The 18,257-nt window shown below is 54.2% G+C and overlaps 1 protein-coding gene across 21 annotated transcripts in view; it reads right to left on the bottom strand.

Moving 5' to 3' along the window:
* Positions 1-274: 274 nt before the first annotated feature.
* Positions 275-18,257, bottom strand: part of MYO18A (myosin XVIIIA) — a 92,750-nt gene continuing 74,767 nt past the window's right edge. For 14 of the 21 annotated variants that reach the window (XM_074319865.1, XM_074319868.1, XM_074319870.1 and 11 more), the window contains 10 exons: positions 18,000-18,113; positions 16,546-16,662; positions 16,270-16,353; positions 15,702-15,839; positions 13,496-13,681; positions 12,993-13,132; positions 12,134-12,178; positions 8,781-8,903; positions 6,166-7,460; positions 275-1,614 (listed from right to left, as the gene is read on the bottom strand). In XM_074319865.1, coding sequence (XP_074175966.1) covers positions 6,170-7,460; positions 8,781-8,903; positions 12,134-12,178; positions 12,993-13,132; positions 13,496-13,681; positions 15,702-15,839; positions 16,270-16,353; positions 16,546-16,662; positions 18,000-18,113 — 2,238 coding nt within the window. In that variant the 3' untranslated portion in view covers positions 275-1,614; positions 6,166-6,169. The remainder of the gene's footprint in view (positions 1,615-6,165; positions 7,461-8,780; positions 8,904-12,133; positions 12,179-12,992; positions 13,133-13,495; positions 13,682-15,701; positions 15,840-16,269; positions 16,354-16,545; positions 16,663-17,999; positions 18,114-18,257) is intronic. The other 7 variants (XM_074319880.1, XM_074319881.1, XM_074319884.1 and 4 more) reach the window with 3 other exon arrangements.

Raw genomic sequence — 18,257 nt, 5'->3', positions numbered from 1 at the left:
TGGAGGACAAGACGTGGCAGCTGCACCAACCTGAATTACAATCCATAGGCTCTTAAAGTAAAGGCGGGGTTTGTTTCTCTTGACCAATCCTCTCATCCCACTCACTACCTCTGCCTGCCTCAAATGACCTGTCAATGCTGAGTGGCAATGGTCTGATGTGGGAACAGACCAGGGCAAGTCCCCCAGGTCCCCACCAGAATCCTGATTCTGCTCCCCAGTGACCACCCTGGACTTTATTTGAGCTTGAAGGAACAGGCAGGAAAATTGGCAGAACCAGGAGGAAAAAAACATTTATTTCCATACATCAGGTAATCAGGGAAGAGAGAGCACAGCCCAATGAGTACAAACCAATTGCAGGAGAGGAGGGGACAGCAGATGGGAGCAGCACCAGGCACTGCCCTTGGGCCCCCAAGTCTGGTGGTGATGGCGGGATGACCTTTAGGGTGTGGGCTGGGGCTGTCAGGCTGACTGTTGTCACATCTGAGATAAGTGTCTGTGTGGGGGCAGGGCAATTGGAAGAACAAAAATGACTCAGGCTCAGGACACAGGGTGAGGACTTGTGTCTAATACACATTAGTACTGACCAAAATGTCTGTCTTCAGTTTTTCTGATCACAAGCCCTTAACCCAAGACCTTCCCTCTCAAGTTGAGCTTATGGTCCGGGCAACTCGGACAGAGGGGGAGGGAGGCAGTGCTTGGATAGACCCGGCATTGGTGTAGGTGGAATGAGTTTACTCTTAAATAGGTCATTGCACTTAACACGCTGATGAGCCGAAGAGGGGTGGGGGGCTGAATGTTCCAGTTAGTACATGTGCAACCCCGTCTGTGTAGGGCTTGCTCAACCCAAACCCAGAAGCACCTGGACCCAGCTCTGCTCACCCATGTCTCCAGCTGCACAGAAAAAGTGAACATGGAGATGAAATTCCCCTCGTCATTCGGGGGCCCCAGCTGCCACCACAGCCCCTCCCACTCTCAGGGATGCAGCTGCGATGGAGAGGTTGGGTATTTAAATTAAAAAGTAAAAAGACAGCAGGCACTGAGAAGGGAAAGCCCTCACCCCAAGCCAAGGGGAAGGAATTGCTGTTCCCACCCCCACCTCCTCCCTATGGACCCAGCAACCTAGAATGTCCCAGTAGGCAATCTGTCCACTGTCCCTGAGCAGAGGGCTGAGATGGAGGTCAACCTGCTGGCTCCATGCAGTGCCAAGCCACCTGCCACTGCCCACAATGGCCCAAGGTTGAAGCCAAGACCGTGGCATTTTGGAGGCGGGAGCAAAAAGTTCTCTTTTCAGAAACTCCTCTCCCCCCACCTCTTCCGTGTGGAGACATCAGACCCCACAGCTTGGAAAGCCCCCTGACCCAAGAGGGTCAGGTGTTTCCCTGGCAGATCAGCAGTCAGGTGGGGAGAGCTGTAGCCCGCCGCTTCCTGGGAGAGGCGCTGTGGCAGCAGTAGCCCATAGGGTGGGAGGGCTACGCGTTGGTCTCCGCTGGCTTGGCCTCTGCGTCGCTGTCACTCAGATAGTTGTGGGAGTGTTGGGGCTTGGAGGTGCTGTCCAGAGGGTCGTGCTCCTCATCTGACCGGTCAGGGGCAAGGGACTTCCAGTAGCTGGTGGGGCTGCAGGGAGAGAGGAATGAGGTCACAGAGGAATGACATTCCTCACTTTCAGCATCGAAGCCTGGGAGGCCCCCAAAGCCCGGTCATAGCGTTCCCCAAAAGCCACAAATTGAGAAGTAAAAACCTTCCTTAGCTTCCTCAGAAGATACTCAGAGTAGTAAGTTTTTTTTGGTGTTTTTTTTTGACTGAAAACTTGCAAACCTCTGAGGAAAGTGATGTATATTGTGGGTCTCAGACTTGAACGTGCATTAGAACCAGTTGCAGATTCCTGGGTCCTTCCCCTGAGAAATCCTGATTTGCTAGCTCTTGGGTGGAACCTAAGAACTCTGCATTTTAAACTCCCTTCCCAGAAGATTCTGATGCAGGCAATCCACAGACCACACTGATACAGAGACTGGAGGTCTGGTGATTACATGACAACAACTTGTCTAAGGTAAAGTTATTCCTAAAGAGTCCTTCTGAGAAGGAGGGCCTTTCCCCATTGAAGACGCCCAGATCTGAATCCTTTCTCATCAGGTTTTCCTAAGGCCTGTGAGAATTTCGGCCCTTGACCATGACGTCATCTACTCACCACAAGGGATGGAGACTCAGCATGTAGGAGCAGTTTTAGGGGGGCATAGTGATCCCTTTCTTGGTACCATAACCTAACGCCCGAGTTTTCATCAGGCCATGGAGAGCCTCCAGCTATGCCCCCACCAAGACATGGAGCACTATTCCGCCTGGATGGGGCAGGCTCACGGCATCGAGCAAGGATGGGACCTCCTCTTCCAGCTCCAGTCACCTCTTTTCACCTGCTCCCATCCCTTCCTCCTCCTCCACCTCCACCGCCTCTGCCAGTTCAAGTGCACTATAATTTCAACACCCTTGGAGAAAATGCAGCCCAGAATGGCTTCACCGCTACCAGTGCCCTGTACTCCGTGGGTTCCTAACCAGTGCTTCCAGGGACACAGCCCTACTTCCAGGTCCCAAAGAGCTTCCACTGGGATAACAGAATTCCACAGCAATTCTGTGATACCACTGCCTACAATTCTGATTTAAGCATCTGAGGAGGAAGGGCCCTTGTTTACTAGCCCATTCAAAGTTCTTTTATCCCCAAGCCCCAAAGCAGAGGAAACAGGGTTCTGCAAGAATCACATCCTTAGCTTTTCCAACTATGTTGAAGAAAGGATTCTGACATTGTGTGCTTCTTGTGTGTGAGGCTCTCCTAGGCACGCTGGGTGTTCTCTCCTATTCTTCACAATAACCCTATGAAATGTCATGAGGAAGCTGGTTCAAAAGACGGAGCATCTTGCCCCAAGGTCACACAGCCAGTGTGTACATTCGAACCTGGGACTCTTAGATCTCACAGCCTCTTGATGACTCCACCTGGCCGCTAGATTGGGTGACCCAAGGAGAAAACAAGACCGAACCTGAATTCTCCCTGCTAGCCTGGGTGAGAGCCCAGCAGGTGTGAAAAGATAGGTCTCTTTCTCTCTCTCCCTGGGGAGAAGGAACAGCCTGATAAAATACATGTTCAATTATGCAAAATGGTTCAGGAATGGGGCAGTCTGGTTAATAGTTATCGTATTTCTCATGAATGAATTACCATTTTTAAAGGAATCAGAATAGCACCAAACACATCTAATACAAACTAGACTAAACATAAATGAGTCTTACTTTGATGGGCCAAAGGCACTTAAGGATTCCGGGGTGTCTCAGGGACAAAATTATAAAACTCAACGATGACTATTCAACATAGAAAAAATTGGGGTTATTTTGGCTTTTGGGTTGTTTGAATTTTAAATTAGTGGGAGCTTGGTTTTATTTTTTTAGACAGAATTTCTGGGTATCCAGTAGTAAGGTCTGCTGTTAGGCAAAGGAAGGAACTGGCTTTGTGGAAAGACAGTGGAGTTATTTTGTGGGCTGAGGACGGTGAGGTAGATGCTAGGGCCGGACCCTAATACAAATGGGGCACTACTGGAATGCCTGGGGCGCTCCTTTCCTCTTGCACCTCTTAGAATGGGGCTTCAGGCCCCGCTCCCACATTCCTGTGCTAGCCAGACAGACATTTGGATAAATGACAGCCGGGTTTCCACACTGTTCCATCTGGAGGCTGAGCAGTGGCAGAGGCAGTGGGGAGGGGTAACTCCATGCCTCTCTCCCCTGCTCTGTGAAGCCCCAAGATCCCCTTGCTTCTACTTTGGGTGCTCTTTAGCACGTCTCCTTCGAGGGTTCTACCGCCACAGCTGTCAGAGAGCCAACAGCAGGCAGCTAGCCCCCTCCCCAGGGCAAGAGTCAGGGCTGGCAATTTGAACGTTTTAACCAAATTGTTTAAAAAGCTTTCCTCCCCATAAGCTAGTGTCTCCTGTTCAACGCTGTCACAAACAATTTGGTACACAAGCTAATTCCCACTGGGCGAGCCAAGGGTGGCAGCCCCCTCCCCTCCTTAGCTACGGATGGGTTCGTGTTCTGAATTCTCATTGGTCCCCATCACCAGATGGGAAGCTAAGACACCACCCCACCCCCGCTCCCACTCTTGGCAGTTTATCCACCCAAAGCCTGTCCACGCCGAGTCCAACTAGGTCCGCCCTCCCCTGGCCCTTGTCTCGCCGGCTCCTTATTGGTTGACTAGTTTCTGGTTCGATGCCCACTCTCCTTGCAGTGAATCCAATCCTCCTTGGAGGTGGTGGTGTGTAGGGTTTCAGGGCTATTCCTGTTTTCCTGATGGACAAGAGGAACGTGCTGCTGGCTAAGGGAAGAAACAGGCTTTATGTGTTTTTGTTCTTGCTGGTTGTGGGGTCAAGAGTGACGATGGGCTAAGGGCACTGGGGTCTGCAATCCACCAGCTGCCAATCAGTGTGGGATGGCCTGGCTAGGCCCATGTCTCCCTCTGCAGGTAGGGGTGCAGTGCTCAGAAGGACCTGGCCCTCTCTGCTTTCCACGCCTCCCCTCATGGTCCATCACCTGATTGGTTCCCTACACTGGGACAGCAGGTTACTCAGCAGGGCTGCTGAGGGGGTGCTGAGGTGGTAGACACATACTATGATCCCTGTCTTTTCTCACTATGGAGCTGACGATGGCTCCTGAGTGCAATTGAGATGCTTCCTGCTCTCCCCAGAACACCTGCAACCATCTGCGACGTGGGGGAAGAGACGGACCAGAGTTGAGCGCAAGGGCCTGATTTCAGAGCAGCTCAAGCCCAACGAATGAGTTGGCCACGAGCCCGGTCTGGGTTAAAGTTCCATTTTCCCCATCCCATCCCCCCAATCCCATCCCCCCACCCATCTCCAAATAACTTTGGGTACCATTCACTTCCACTTGCTCCATTCTGTAAAACATAACTGGTCCCTTTGGTATAAAAGAGACAAAGTCAGTGTACTTGTCTGGCTGCTCCACTGCACAAAAAGCCCACAAGCATGAGACAGGTTCGTGTTAGTTCATGCATCTAGGGAAAAAGGCCTGTGCCCCAGGGGGCTTGCTCTGGGGTCCTCCCTCCTGGGAAGCAGCAAGCCTACCTTGGGAGGGTACCACGCTGGAAACAGCTTCACATAACCAGGGTAATCCAAATGTCACCACCCGCCAGGGAAACTGGCAAGACTGGGGTTCCAATGAGTCAGTCTCTGCCTTTCTTCCGAGGTAGGGATGTGGGCACCCTTTCAGGCCTAACTGCTAGATCTCCCTCCCTACAGGGAAAAAGCCGGGGGTGGCTGGAAAGCCAGGAGGGGGCTGTCACTCAGCACTGCTAATTTCTATTCATTAAAACTTTACAAGATGAGCGGAGATGAGGTGACGCCCATGTGTGGGCTTCAGGTGGGAGGGGTGGGGAGGGAGTCGGGCATCTCTGGGTCTGCTGTAGGGTGCAGAGCTGTGGGGGTGGCATGCCTGTGAGCCTTGCACTCTTAGGCTTGAGATCCATGCCAGGGAGGAAGGTGGCATTGCAGGGCAGGAGGAGAGCTGAGCAAAAGGACCTATAACAGTTGGTGGCCACTGTACACCAGGGGGTCAGCGAGAGCCCTGCACAGGCGCCGCCTGTTGGGGTGATGGAAAAGAGCGCCCATTTGGGTGCTGCCAGGTGCACACAGTAAACATTTTGCCCATGTGCTCTGCCTTGGGCTATATGGAGGAGCGGTTAAGGGCGAGCTGAATAGACTCCATTCAGATCCTGGCAATGTCACTTTCCAACTGTGTTACCTTGGCAAGTGACTTAACCTCCCTGAGCCTCAGCTTCCTCATCTATAAAATGGAGCTAATCTGACCTTTGTTGGGGGTGAGTGTGAGGATTAAGTGAATGAAGTGTGGCAAGTATCCAGGGGGTCCTTGGTTCAGAGTAAGGACTTGATTAGCGGGAGCTGTGAGTGACAGCATCAGCGAATTCAGCTGACTGGCCTCAGGGCTCCGAATAACCAACCAGCTTGGCTGGCCCCTGCTCTCTGAGGTGCCAGGAGACTCTCGGAGGCCAGGCCTGCCCAAGAGGAATGCAGGAGGGGCCTAGGTGGTGGCAGGGGGGGCAAGAGCATGTTAGTTCACACTGAGTGGCACACCATGCTGCACTCCACACCAGGTGCCACCTACTGCACTAGTCGCTCTCAGGCCGGTACAGGTACCGCATCACCAGGCTGTCCACCTCTTTCTTACGCTTCTTCTCCTCCTTCCGAGATGGCCGGCGTGCCTGCCCAGCCTCCTCATTTTCTGCAGCCGGGCCCTTCTTCACGCTGGAGCGGCTATGGCCTGAGACAGTAGAGCCACTGGATGTTGATGAGGATTCGGACTCTGTCTCTGTTCTCTTTCTTCTCGATTTGGACTTCTTCTTGCCCTTCCGAGAGCGCCCCTTCTTCCGCCGCTTGTGCTCTGAGGAATCTTCTGAGCTGGAGCTGGAACTGGAGCTGGAGCTGCTTCTCCTCTTGCTCCGGCTCTTCCGATGGCTGCGGGACCGGGACCGAGAGACATCAGCAGCAGAGGCTGAACGGCGGATGCTGGTGCCCCGCTCTGGGGGGTCCAGTTGGGCACTGCGGGCACTCTGGGTGCTCGTCCGGTCATCCTCCTCGGAGTCGGGCTCCAGGCTGCTCCGCTGAAACGGGACAGGCTTGTAGCTCAAGACCTCATTGATGGCAGCCTCCAGGTCCGGGTCCAGGTAAGAGTGACGGCTGACAGGGCGGACACTGGAGCCAAGAGGCTCATCCGTGGCAGAGGCTGAGACGCGTGGCTGGGGTGGCACTGACAGACTGCGGGCCAGCGATGGGTGACTATACTGAGAATGGGCCTCACTCAAAGCCACACTGGCTCCATCATCCCACTCATCCAGGCAGCCCCGGCCCAGGGACAGGCGGGAGTCAGGGCTCTCCCGGCCTAAGCCAGAGGCCCGGCTCAAGGAAGGGCTGAGGGTCCTCGAAAGGCTGTCGAGCTGGGAGGTGCTGCGACGAGAACTGGGTGAGCCCGACAGCGAGAAGCTCATGAAAGAACGGGCCCCATCTTCACCTGAGCCATGCCGTGTGGCAGAGGAGGCCCGGCTGACAGGTGCAGAGACAGCTGAGGCCCGGTCAAAATCTGAGCCCCACCGCTTCTCCAGCCCCCGGCCAACACGGCTCCCAACCTCGGAGAAGATGGAGCCACGTTCCTCTGTCTCCTCGGACTTCTTGCCTTGGCCTGGCTCCCCCCTGGGGCTCAGGCGGGCTTTGCGGGGGGGCCTCTCTGGGGAGGCTGCCCGCTCACTTAGGGTGGTGAAGAGCGAATCCGTGTCCCCTGTGCCCCCGATGGAGTCCTTCAGGATGAGCCTCTTCCGGTAGCTCAGGGAGCTCAGTGTGGAGGCTGGCCTCTCCTCCACAACCTTGCCCTCTTTCCCCTCCTTCCCGAGGGTGCTGAGGGCCGTTCTGAGGGAGGAGGTGAGGCCAGGGAGGACAGAACCAGTGGTGGATTAGGGGTAGCAAAGAGAGAATGAGAGAGAAAGAGAGGAACAAGCATTAAACCTAGAGAATAACGACACAGGGGGAGGGAGGAGAAAGGAAGAGGAGGTGGAGAAATCGGCAGTGGCCCTGGCAAAGTGGCGGTGAGAGCGTCGGAGGAAATGAAGCAAAATAATTTGCGTCAGTGAAAATAGCTTCATGGAGAATGTCATGTAAATTAGACTATTGTTCTATTTCATCACTTTTCCCCCTCTAAAACGTTTAGTTCAATTTATTTCATTGTCAACTACCTGGAGCCTCGTGCCACGCCGTGGTGAACGGCAGTGGGGCGGGGAAGGTGGCATTATCTTCAGTAACAAAATGTGGTTCGGCCGAATAAATTAAACCAATTAGAGGGGGCTGCTGGGTGTTTGTGGTGTGGGGCTGGACTTGGGAAGGGACCTCAGGGGAGTTGGAGAAGAAGAGGGATTACTTTTTCCACCTAGCCTACCTGCTGTCTCTGGGAAGGGGTGAGGAAGGGTGTGCCCTGGCGGATGAGGATGGCTCTGAGCTGGGGAGAAACCTGGAGCCAGCAGGGAAGCGGCCACAGGAGGGGTGGGAGCAGAGAACTGCTCTCCCTTCCTGCTGCCATGCTGGCTGGTAGGTGAGGGATGGGGAAGGTGGAGCTCTGGATTCCAGGGGTAGCTGTCTGTGTGACCAGAAGACTGACTGGGCTGCAAAATATGGGAGCAAGCAGCCCTGCCATGGGTACGAGCAGGAAGCATGGGAGGGCAGTGAAAAGATTAGAGGAAGGAGAGACTTGGCAAAGAAAGCTGGAAATGTGTCTGTAGCTGTGATGGGAGTCATGGGAAGCGGTGCCTTTTCTGCAGCTATTCCTGTGAAGCCCTCAGAGAAGCACAGCTGGCTTGCACCGGCTCCATCCAGGGCTGTGGGATCCAGAGGTCCCTCGTGCCCCATCCTCGTCTTGATTCCAAACTACAAGGTAGTTCAGTGCACATTCATTGAAGGAATAAGTGGGGATGAAGTTAAATCTACATCAAACCAAAGCGCTGAGCCTGGTAAGACCATATTATCTGGGAAGGATAAGGGCACTGCAGACCCTGGCTAAGAAGAAACCAAGCCTACTGGGCTCATTCTACCTGCTGGGGGCTCACCAGGGCCCCTTCCTCACATACCATACCAGAGACACAGGTGGCGTGAGGCCTGTCCGCTTGGGATGAAGGCTCTGCTCATCCATCCCTGGGGCAGGAGGTGGCTTTTCCTCCTAGCTCAAGGACACATGCTCACCTGGAACTCTTCAAGCTGCCATCATCGGAAGCCGCCTTGGAAGGCCCCTTGTTTTTGGACAACCACGACTTGACCCCGTCGACCCGGTCCTCCAGCTCTGAGTCCACATCCGAGTCCCCCTCGCTGTGGGATGAGGAGCAGAAGGGTAGGCGAGGCTGGGGAAGAGGTGCTCACCTGCTGCCCAGTCGGCAGTGCTGAATTGGCAGCAGGTCTTAGGCAGGGGCGGGATGCGGGGTGGCATGCACATCAGTGAGTCAGGAAGGAGAACAAGAGAAGTTAGACGGGGTACACTGTTCACAAGGACCCTGTCCCCACTCAGGAGGCCATGGTGACAGCCACCAAGACGACCCTGAGGAACAGAGGTACCTCCCATTCCACTTGGTATGACAAGCTGCTGTTCAGCCAACCAACACAAATGAGAATGACAAGGAGACCACCCATTCATCAATTATACCTAAATGGCTCTTGGTTACAAAGAGTCCTGGGCCCTCCAGCTACTCCCTGAAGCCTATTTTGCTGTTTCTTTGCTCAATCCCCAAAATGTGGCTACAGCTGCTGCCATTTCCCATGCCTCCATTGCAAGAGCTGGGCTCCTGGCTATGGCGCAGAAAAGAGAAGGGCTTCATTATGACTTTAAAACTGGAGTCTCCTTAGCTAACAGCAATGCCAAACTGGGCACTACAGTCCATATCCCAGACCCATCCTGCGACTGCTCTGGCCTTTAAGAAACAGAGAAAGGAAAAGGAAGGGGCAGCAGCATTTCCCAGGGGGCTGGCAACAGCTTCAGGATTCAAATTGCACCTTGGAGACCCCATCGGGCCCAGAAAGTCCCAGACAAAGGGCTTTGTCTCTCCAAGACTCCTCTTCCTTCCCTCAGACAGCCTCCAGCTCCCCAGTACTTCTTGTGGCCAAACTGGCCTGAGCCCTCTCAACTTGTAGGAAAGCCCAAAGGAGTCCAATTCTGAGTCTGGAGTCATGATGACACACTCACAAACATCAGGGGCTTGGAAACGCTTCTGAGTGAGCACGCTTCTAGAATTCTGCAAAATGTCTGCTCACCACGTTCCCCTGCTACGGATATGCTAGGATTTCTCCTTGATATAAATTTCCTTTCATCTGTGTCAACGGGAGCAGCCCTGTTCCTGAATTATGTTCCTGAATAAATAGCCACACAAGCGTGTGTGTGTGTGTGCATGCATGCATGTACACACACACACACACGCACACACACACACCCACAGAAGAAATCACCAGACTCTGTTCTGGGAACTGTGAGAGAGCACAATTCATGGGGAGGGGAATAAAAAGGCACATTTTATCGGCTTCTGTCAAACACGGAATTATAACAAAGATGAGGCTGGCTGATGCCCCAGGTGAACAGGAGTTTAGCAGATAGTCCCAAAACAGCTAATGCAAGCCCCATGCCCATCCAAGCCCAGCAGATTTACTATGGTGCCCGGGCCCCATGGAATGCCAATACCACCTGATTTATACATCCGTGCAAAAAACCTCCTCCTCTAGCTTTAGAGCCTGTAATTTATCACTGCCGTTCATAACCATATTGATTGCCTTTAGAAAGGAGGTGCTGTATGCATCACAAAATCTATGTCTACATGTTAAAAGCGTTTCTGTATAAATCTCCCTTAATACCGCGCTGTTTACTGCTTTCATTAAGGTTATGGCAATAACAACTGTATCTCTAAGTAAATCGAAACATTATTTTTCTGCCCGCCTTAGCATGCTCGCTCAATAACTTGGAGCTGGGGCCCAGAGCTGCTGAGGAAGGAGCCACGTCACCCACATCTCCTCTCTGCCCTCAGCGGGAACCTGGCTTGGATTGCACACCTAGTGCGCCTGCGTGAGCACACGCTGGTGTGTGTGTGTGTGTGTGTGTGTGTGTGTATGTGTGTGTGCACCCATGTGCTATGCCTGGCAATGATTTAGAATATGATCTTAAATGCACATTTTATCAGTCCTTGAAGCTCCTACCGCCCAAGAATGGCAGGGCTGGAACACACATGGGACAGACAGTCATGGGCCCAGAATACGAATTTTCCTCCTTACATTCAGAGCAACGAATGGGTTGAGAAGCTGGCCTGCCTGCCTGCCCTCGCCTTCCCTTTAGTTTCAAGCATATAGATGATGTTTGGGTTCTTTTCCTTAAATAATCAGGCCCGTAAACAAACTCCAGGGGCAGGGAGGCTCAGGGGGCAGTTGAAATTTTAAATGGTTGGTATTAAACCTCGCGTCAAATACAATTTATGTCCAGGCTCATGTGCTATTAGTTAACTGGGAGCCGAATCGCGGGGGAACAAACAAACGGAGACAGAATGGCGGGGGATATTAATTGTGTGTGACAACCAGGCTCCAGCGGCCCTCTATCACTGTTACACACTATTACATTTATCATTAGCTCTCACAGAGTCCTTTGTGTTGCCGCCAGCCCATCCTGGCCAGGAGAGGAGGCCTGCCAGGCAAGAGAGAGTGGGGGGAAGGAAACTGAACGTCATGCTAAAAAAACAATCTCCCCCAAACAGTCCTGTCGAAGTTGACGGAGGATCACCCTGATCTGCCTGAAGGCCTTGCACATCAGCACCAGCTGTCCAGCTCCCACCCAGAAAGAAGGAAACGATGAGAGGGGTGGATTTACTAGGCTGCCTGCCATGTGACAGATAGCACTAGCTCAACGCCCAAGGGCCTCCCTCTGTCCAAGGTGCCCACGGGGAGTAAAGTAAACACATCTGGCTGTGTTCCTTTCCCCTGCCACAGCAGAGAAGCCAGTGACTAGCTGCCTGAATGCTTTCTCCAAACAAGGGAGGGCTAGATGCCCCTCACCTTCTACCTTTGTCGGCCAAAAGGTGGCAGACCTTTCAAAATGAAACATACCTGCTTCTTCAGGCAACTCAAGTTCCCCAGCGGCTGAAGGATGTGGCTACATCCATCCCAAACAGACTTTTCCCCCAGAGAAATAGGCCAGGGAGGCAGCTACACTTGGTTTCTGAGGGAGGAGCGGGCTGGAGCTCAGGAAGGCGACTGTGGGTACCACCGACTGTGGCTGAGCTCTCCTCTAAGAAGGAGCCCCCATCCTGCCCACCAAGGGCCCGAGGGCCAGCCCGAGCCTTCTTAGGGGAGCGCACCACGTTGCCTGCCCTCTCCCTCTGATGCAGTACCCAGCCTGTCATCCTGCCTTTCCTTAGGACAGAGGCAACGGTGTTAGTGTGAGAGCCTAGTGTGAGATGCGAGAGGCTCTGTGTTGCCATGCGGCATGCAGCGGGCAGGGTGGTAGGCCAGTGTTAGGGGTGGTTAGACACCACGCTAGGCGGGGCAGAGAGCGCGTGCGCTCTAGTCCTCACGGTTTATTCTTTTTTTTCTGATACTTTGTCACCATGTCCTGCAAACTGGAAAACAGAAAGAAAATGGTGGGCAAGGGGGCCAGACAGAGGATAACAAAATCAGCGGGCACACCAAGGTGGACCTCTCAGCTGAGGCCTCCTCTATCCTCAGCAAGCGATGGCTCTGGCGGACTGGGACCAGGTGGCGGGATGTGACAGTACTGTCCTCAGGGGAGGTCCGGGCCACCCCAGGCACCTTTCCCTTGCCCCCACAGAGCAGGCTTCCTGGGATCTGCCTGCAGGATGGGGCCCTGGCCCTCATGGCAGAAGCAGGCAGGTCTGGTGGGGTCTGCCCAGGGCAGCCTTGGGAGTTTCTCCAGGGCCTGACCACCCCCACACTACACACACCTCCGACTATTGGTCTGCGTGCGTCATGGCTTCTCCTCAGCCTAAGACTACAAATCTGTCTCTCTCTCCTAAACCATTCCCTGGATAGGTTTTATGAGAGAAAATCTCTGGTATGGTAACAAGGCACCATGGCCCTTAAATCTCTGCTCTCCCCAGAGTGGGGCAGGCGCCATCGGAAATGCAGCTAAATGGGGGAATAACTCATCTTCAACAGGCAGAGCTGGAGAGCCAGGTCCCGGGGAGACCTGGGGCGGGAGGACAGGGAGGAAGAGGGGAGGAGTCTCACCCAGCCAGCACCTGTCCTGCTCTCAGCTGCTACAGGACAGGTCCATGCCAGGGTCTGGCAACAAGGGGAGGCTGGTGGCTCAGTGATGGGGAGACAGAGATTGCATCTGTTCTACCTGGTAGCCTGTTCCAGAGGCAGTCAAGAGAGCCTCTGTGCCAGCTGCAGCTGCCCTAGAGGTCCCCTCACCTGTTGATGAGGTCCTCATTCTCATCGCTTTCCATCTCATCTTCAATGGCAGCCTGCAGGTCCCCGATGCGCTTGAACGCCAGTTTTAGATCGGCCTGCAGGCTCTGGTTAGCAGCTTCCAGACTCTCCAGATCCATCTCCTAAAAGGGAGAGTGGGCAGTCCAATTCACATGAGGGCTAGTCTCTCCGCCAACTGCCCCAGAAAAATCCTGCTTCAAGGCCCTCCCAACCAGACAGGATCTACATGAGCGCAAGCCTGCCGAGCTTTTTTATACTTGGGTGTTACTGGGCCTTTGGGCCTAGCCTGTCCTGATGGAGACTCCAGCACCACCCGTGGCCCCTGGCCTGTCCTTAGGGCTTCCTGCGTTGTCCTCTTGACATGTCCTCTTCTCTCCAATTCTCTAAACCACAGTTTCTTTGAAGCCCACCCTGCACCCTAGCCCAGGGGTGGGGTATGTACTTAGCAGCTACCAGCTTGGGGCCCCAGGGGTGCGGTGTATTACCAGTTCATGTTTCTTGCGGCTTGCCTCGGCCTCCTTCCTGGCCAGCTCGCCCATCTCCTCCTTGGTGTCCCGGAGCTGCCGCTGTAGCCTCTTGTTCTGCTCCTTCTCCCGGTTCTCAGCTGCTGTACGCTGATCCCGCTCCTCAGTCACCTTCTCCATGTTCTCCTTGAGCCGGCTGGCCAGGCTCTGGACAGGGAGGTGGGAAGAAGGGCCCATCAGCAAGGAAGAGAGAGAGGTATGGAGGAGCTCTGGAGTCAGGAGGCCTGGGGTCCTGCTCCAGCCCCACCACTCACTGGTAGGTGGGCAAGCAACTAAAGCTCTCTGAGGTGGCTTCCTTTGCCTTTCTGTAAAATGGGAGAATAATACCAGGGGTCTGTTAAGGACTGAATAAGGTAAAGAATGTGGAGATAGTCTGGAAGCTGAAAGGTGCTAGTATTATCATTATCATTACCAAGGTTGGAGGAGTGCTCTGGCTACAGCCTGGACCTGTCCATAGGGGTACCTCATGTGGGGCCTCCACGGGCAGCAGGGCTTCCCCTCAGAGACGCCGAACCCAGAAGCTCCAAAAGCTAGATGTTAAGCTCAGAGGTAAATGGCTTTACTGAGAGTTCCCGGATCAGGGGGAGACTCAACAGTCATCAGATTCCTAGCACCAAGCCATCTCTCTACGCTTGATGAATGTCTCTCCCCCCAGACACGTGAAAACATTTTCCCCAGCTGGGCTATAGGATGTTGAGCCAATGACCTGGAGATGGGGGCAGAGTGTGAGGGTAGGACCCTGCTTCAGGTTCTGATCCTGGTTCTACCACTAACTGCCCGTGGTTCCACCACCTCTCAGCCCCCCAGTCTCTGGGTCTCTAAAATAACAGCACCAGGCTACATGATCTCAAGGGCCACTTGTGTTTAATATTCTGTGCATCTAAACCACAATACCGCCTTTGTAAACAGAAGGGAAAAGGAGAGCTAGACCTGAGGAAAGGGACTGGCGCCTGTGAGAAAAGAAGGTATGTGTAGCCGATCTGCCCTACAGCCAGCAGACAAATGGCCTCTTCTGCCCCTTGAGAGCTTTGTGACCCTAGGCAACCTACTTAACCCTTCCGGCATGTAAAATGGGGATCAAACTATTACCAAGGTAGAACGTGAAATTATTAAATCTCCTCCCTCTCTAGCTCTCCTGAGGACTGTGATCCCGTGTCGGGAGTTTCAGCCATATGCTCTTCCGAGGTCAAGGGTATTCATGCCCTCTGGAAGCCCATTGCCAGCCCCACAGCTGCCTATTTCCATCTCTACCCTCGTGTCTGCTCCACAGATGAGGAGTTAATGGGGGGCAGGTATGCTTCTCAGCACCCACACCCATGAACATAGTGCTTGTGGAGAACTATCAGTGCTTCGACACGTCTACAAGCTCAAGAAGAACAACAACTTAAAAACAGGGTGAGAGGGTTGTAAACCCAGAGGCAGAATCCTGCCTGCCTCTTTCCTCCTACCTGACCTGCTGGCTTCGGGAGACTGAACAGAAAAGTCTGAATTTGGAGTATGGAGATTATAGTTGAGAGGAAGGAGGGATAAAAAGAGGAGAAAAGAGGTCAACAGAGAGAAAAGAGGGGTCGAAGGGGAAAGAATGAAAAGTAGAGGGTGAGGAGGAATGGGAGGGGGAGAAGGGAAGGAACAGGGAGAGGGTAAGACGGGAATAAGATTGGGGAGAGGAAAAATACAAAGAGAAGAAAGAATGGGGTGGGGGGGAAATGGAGAAAAATGATGAGAAGGAGACAAATCGGAGATGAGATGGGTGGGAAGAAGAGAGGAAAAAGGGGAATATGAAAGGGAAGGGAGAGAGAGAGCAGTGAGATGAGAGAACAGATTTCAGCCTCACAGAAGTGGCGCCATTTGCTGCATATTTATGACCCTGCCAGAGAGCGAGTGAGGGGGACCTGCGGGGGGAGCTCATGGTGGAGGAAAATATGAAGACGAAAAGCTAAGCTGCTCTGGTCCCTTGGCAGAAAGCAAGCACGGAAACAGAATGTAAAGCAGGCAGGCTCTGCGGTGCCCAGAGAGCAGGCCGGGCAGGCAGGGGAGAAGGCACCGCCCCGTCAGCTGGCCTGGCAGCTTAGCAGAGGCCTCTGAGGAGCATCCATGGGCCTGCCCAGCCCTGCTCAGCATGCGTGGCTCCTGCCCTGGTAGCTACAGACCAGAAGTGTGCACCCACCTCCAGCCGCTTCACTTGGGTCCTTTCAAACTCCAGGCGCGTCTCCAGCTCCCGGATCTTAGCTTCCTGTCTGCTCACCAGGGACTTGTCCACCATGGACTGCTCTAGGAACTCTACTTGGCTCTGGAGGGCTTGTAGCTGGGGGTGGGGAACAGGAAGAGAAGAAAGAACTGAGCCCAGAAAGGGGGGGTGGGCAGAGTCTGGGGCTGGCAAGATCACCATGGTGACCAGAAGGCTGAGGGAGGGAGGGATGCACAGGGGAGGTGGGAGGACGGCCCCGAGCCAGAGGCATTCCCCACCTGGCCCAGCGCTGGCACAGATTTGGCCCATTGGAGAGAAAGGAGACAGCTAAGGGCCGGAGAGGGAATAGAAATGTGAAATGAGGCAGCTGAAGTCAAAATGTCTGCTATGGCGATATGGCTTCAAGCCTAGCTCTTTGCACTGGATACTGCTCTGTGGATTACTGATGGCAGAGAGAAGTGCGTGCTATCCTGTGAGCTTGGGGATTCATCCCCACAGATGCTGACCCCGGCACCCTCTTTCCACCAAGGGGGACCCTGGTTCCCACCTTCTCCTGGAGCTCCTGCTTCTCCTTGTTGGCTTCTTCCAGCTGAGCTTGAAGGTCATTCATCTGAGCCATGTCCCGGGAGGCCTGGGAAAGGAGTGAGTGCTGAGGCAGGATCTCTCATAAACCCCCAATCCAGCCCACTCCACCCAACCCTGAGTGCCATGGATCACAGGCATTGCAACCTTCCCAAAGAAGTGGCTGTGCCGGGAACCTCTGAGGAGGACCAGAGGACAGGGTGTGTGGCACAGGGTGCGGTGGGCACTCCTGGGCGGGTACCTGGGCCACGGCCGCCTTGTGCTTCTTCATCAATTCATTCATGTCCTCCTGATCCTCCTCCAGCCGGTTCTGGATCTCGTTCTTCTCACGCTGAAGGCGGCTCAGCTGCTCCTCCAGCTGGACAGAAACAAAGACAGATGGGAGGGCCTCAGGCCTGGTGTGCCCGATGGCCCCAGGTGGCAAGTCCGAGCCTTCCACATGTCACCTCCAGTGGGCGGGAGGTAAGGATGAGGCTGTGTCTACCTGCGGGAGTGGGACCCAGGACTAGTGATGACCAGGGAGTCGCCTGTCCTGCTCTGTGTCAGGGAGCTGAGGGAAAGGGCTGTCTTCGCAGCACAGGCAGACCCTGGGCTAAATGACAGCTGATTTCTGGCAGCTCTTTGGAGGCTAATGAGAAGGCAGAAAAGGTCTTCCCAGAACAAGTGACCCATCATCCTGGCACTAGCAGTCTAGGTCCTAATCTTCATGCCCTCTGCCCCCTTCAGGCCCCAGGGAGGGACACCTCAACTCTGCGAAGCTCTTTTGGTATGGATTCTGGTTTCCCCTGGGACTGTCTGCGCCCTAGCTGTCCAGCCCCCACTGCCCGTCCACTCCTGGGGGGAGGGGAAGAGACAGCCAACAGCAGCTTCAGGAAATGAATGAATCTATTAGCCTGTAATTCCAAACCAAAATGACTGTGTTGGCTCCTTCTCTGCCCCATCCATCTTGTTACCGGGCTGTAGGGAGCTGGGGAAGCCTCTGCCAAGAAGTTTATTAACTCGGATTTAAATAAAATGGTAATTTTATAACAGCCTTTTTTAACACAATTAAGGAATTTGAATTACTCACCTGAAAACTGCTGAGGAGCACAAATGTCACGGGGCCTGGGAGACTGGCATCAGCAGCCAGGTGGCTAGTAGGGGGCTGTGGAGCCCAGAGCCAAGCCCAGCCCCTCCCCTTGCCCCATTCCCTGCCCGAGATGGTACCAGTGGCCACATCCCAGCCATGAATTCTCGGCCGATAGATGGGCCGTGGGAGAGGTGGGGAATTAAAAGGGAGGCATTAAATAAGAGCTCTAATTAGCTGCCGCTTGGGCTTGTCAGTGGGCTGGCCAGGGGAAGGGGAGGGAAACGAGCCATCCCATCCTCTTATCGGTGCTTCCACTAATCTCTAGGCACCTGCTTACATCCCTCAGCCATATTAGCTGCCTTTATTTATGGTGTTGGGGCCTGAGGCCAAGCTCCCACAGGCAGGTTGTTAAACGGGGAGATGGGCCCTTGCTGGCTCCCTCTTCCACCTCGCTCCCTCCCGGGCCTCAGCTGTTAGCGAGAGACAGAGGAGGGAGGCCTTGCTCACTGCAGAAAGCCCTGGTGTGAAGGGATCTGGCTGAGGAAGGGTCCCTGTTTGGGGGGAAGGGAGCCACCGTCACAGCCCTAGTCTCCCTCAGTCCAGCCCTGCACGCCCCAGGTCCTCACCGCTGTCTTGGCCTTGGAGATGTCATCAATCTGTAGGTGCAGGTCTTCAATCTCCACCTCCATCGCTTTGCGCGCTTTCACGGCTGCTGCACAGGTGAATTCTGACTCCTCCAGCTGGACACAGAGCCACCCCCACCCCAGGGAGAGACGTCAGCCATTCCCTGGGGGCACGAGGGCTGAGCAGGGTGTTCACAGGGGAAAGGGAACCCTGCTGCCCTTTCTCCTGCTCTGTTCACTTGAGACCCCCAGGCTGGGGGG

Source organism: Rhinolophus sinicus, linkage group LG15 (genome assembly GCF_036562045.2).
Source record: "Rhinolophus sinicus isolate RSC01 linkage group LG15, ASM3656204v1, whole genome shotgun sequence".
Lineage (NCBI taxonomy): Eukaryota > Metazoa > Chordata > Mammalia > Chiroptera > Rhinolophidae > Rhinolophus > Rhinolophus sinicus.
Note: the sequence above shows the minus strand (reverse complement) of the source record. Positions and strands in the feature narration are given on the sequence as shown.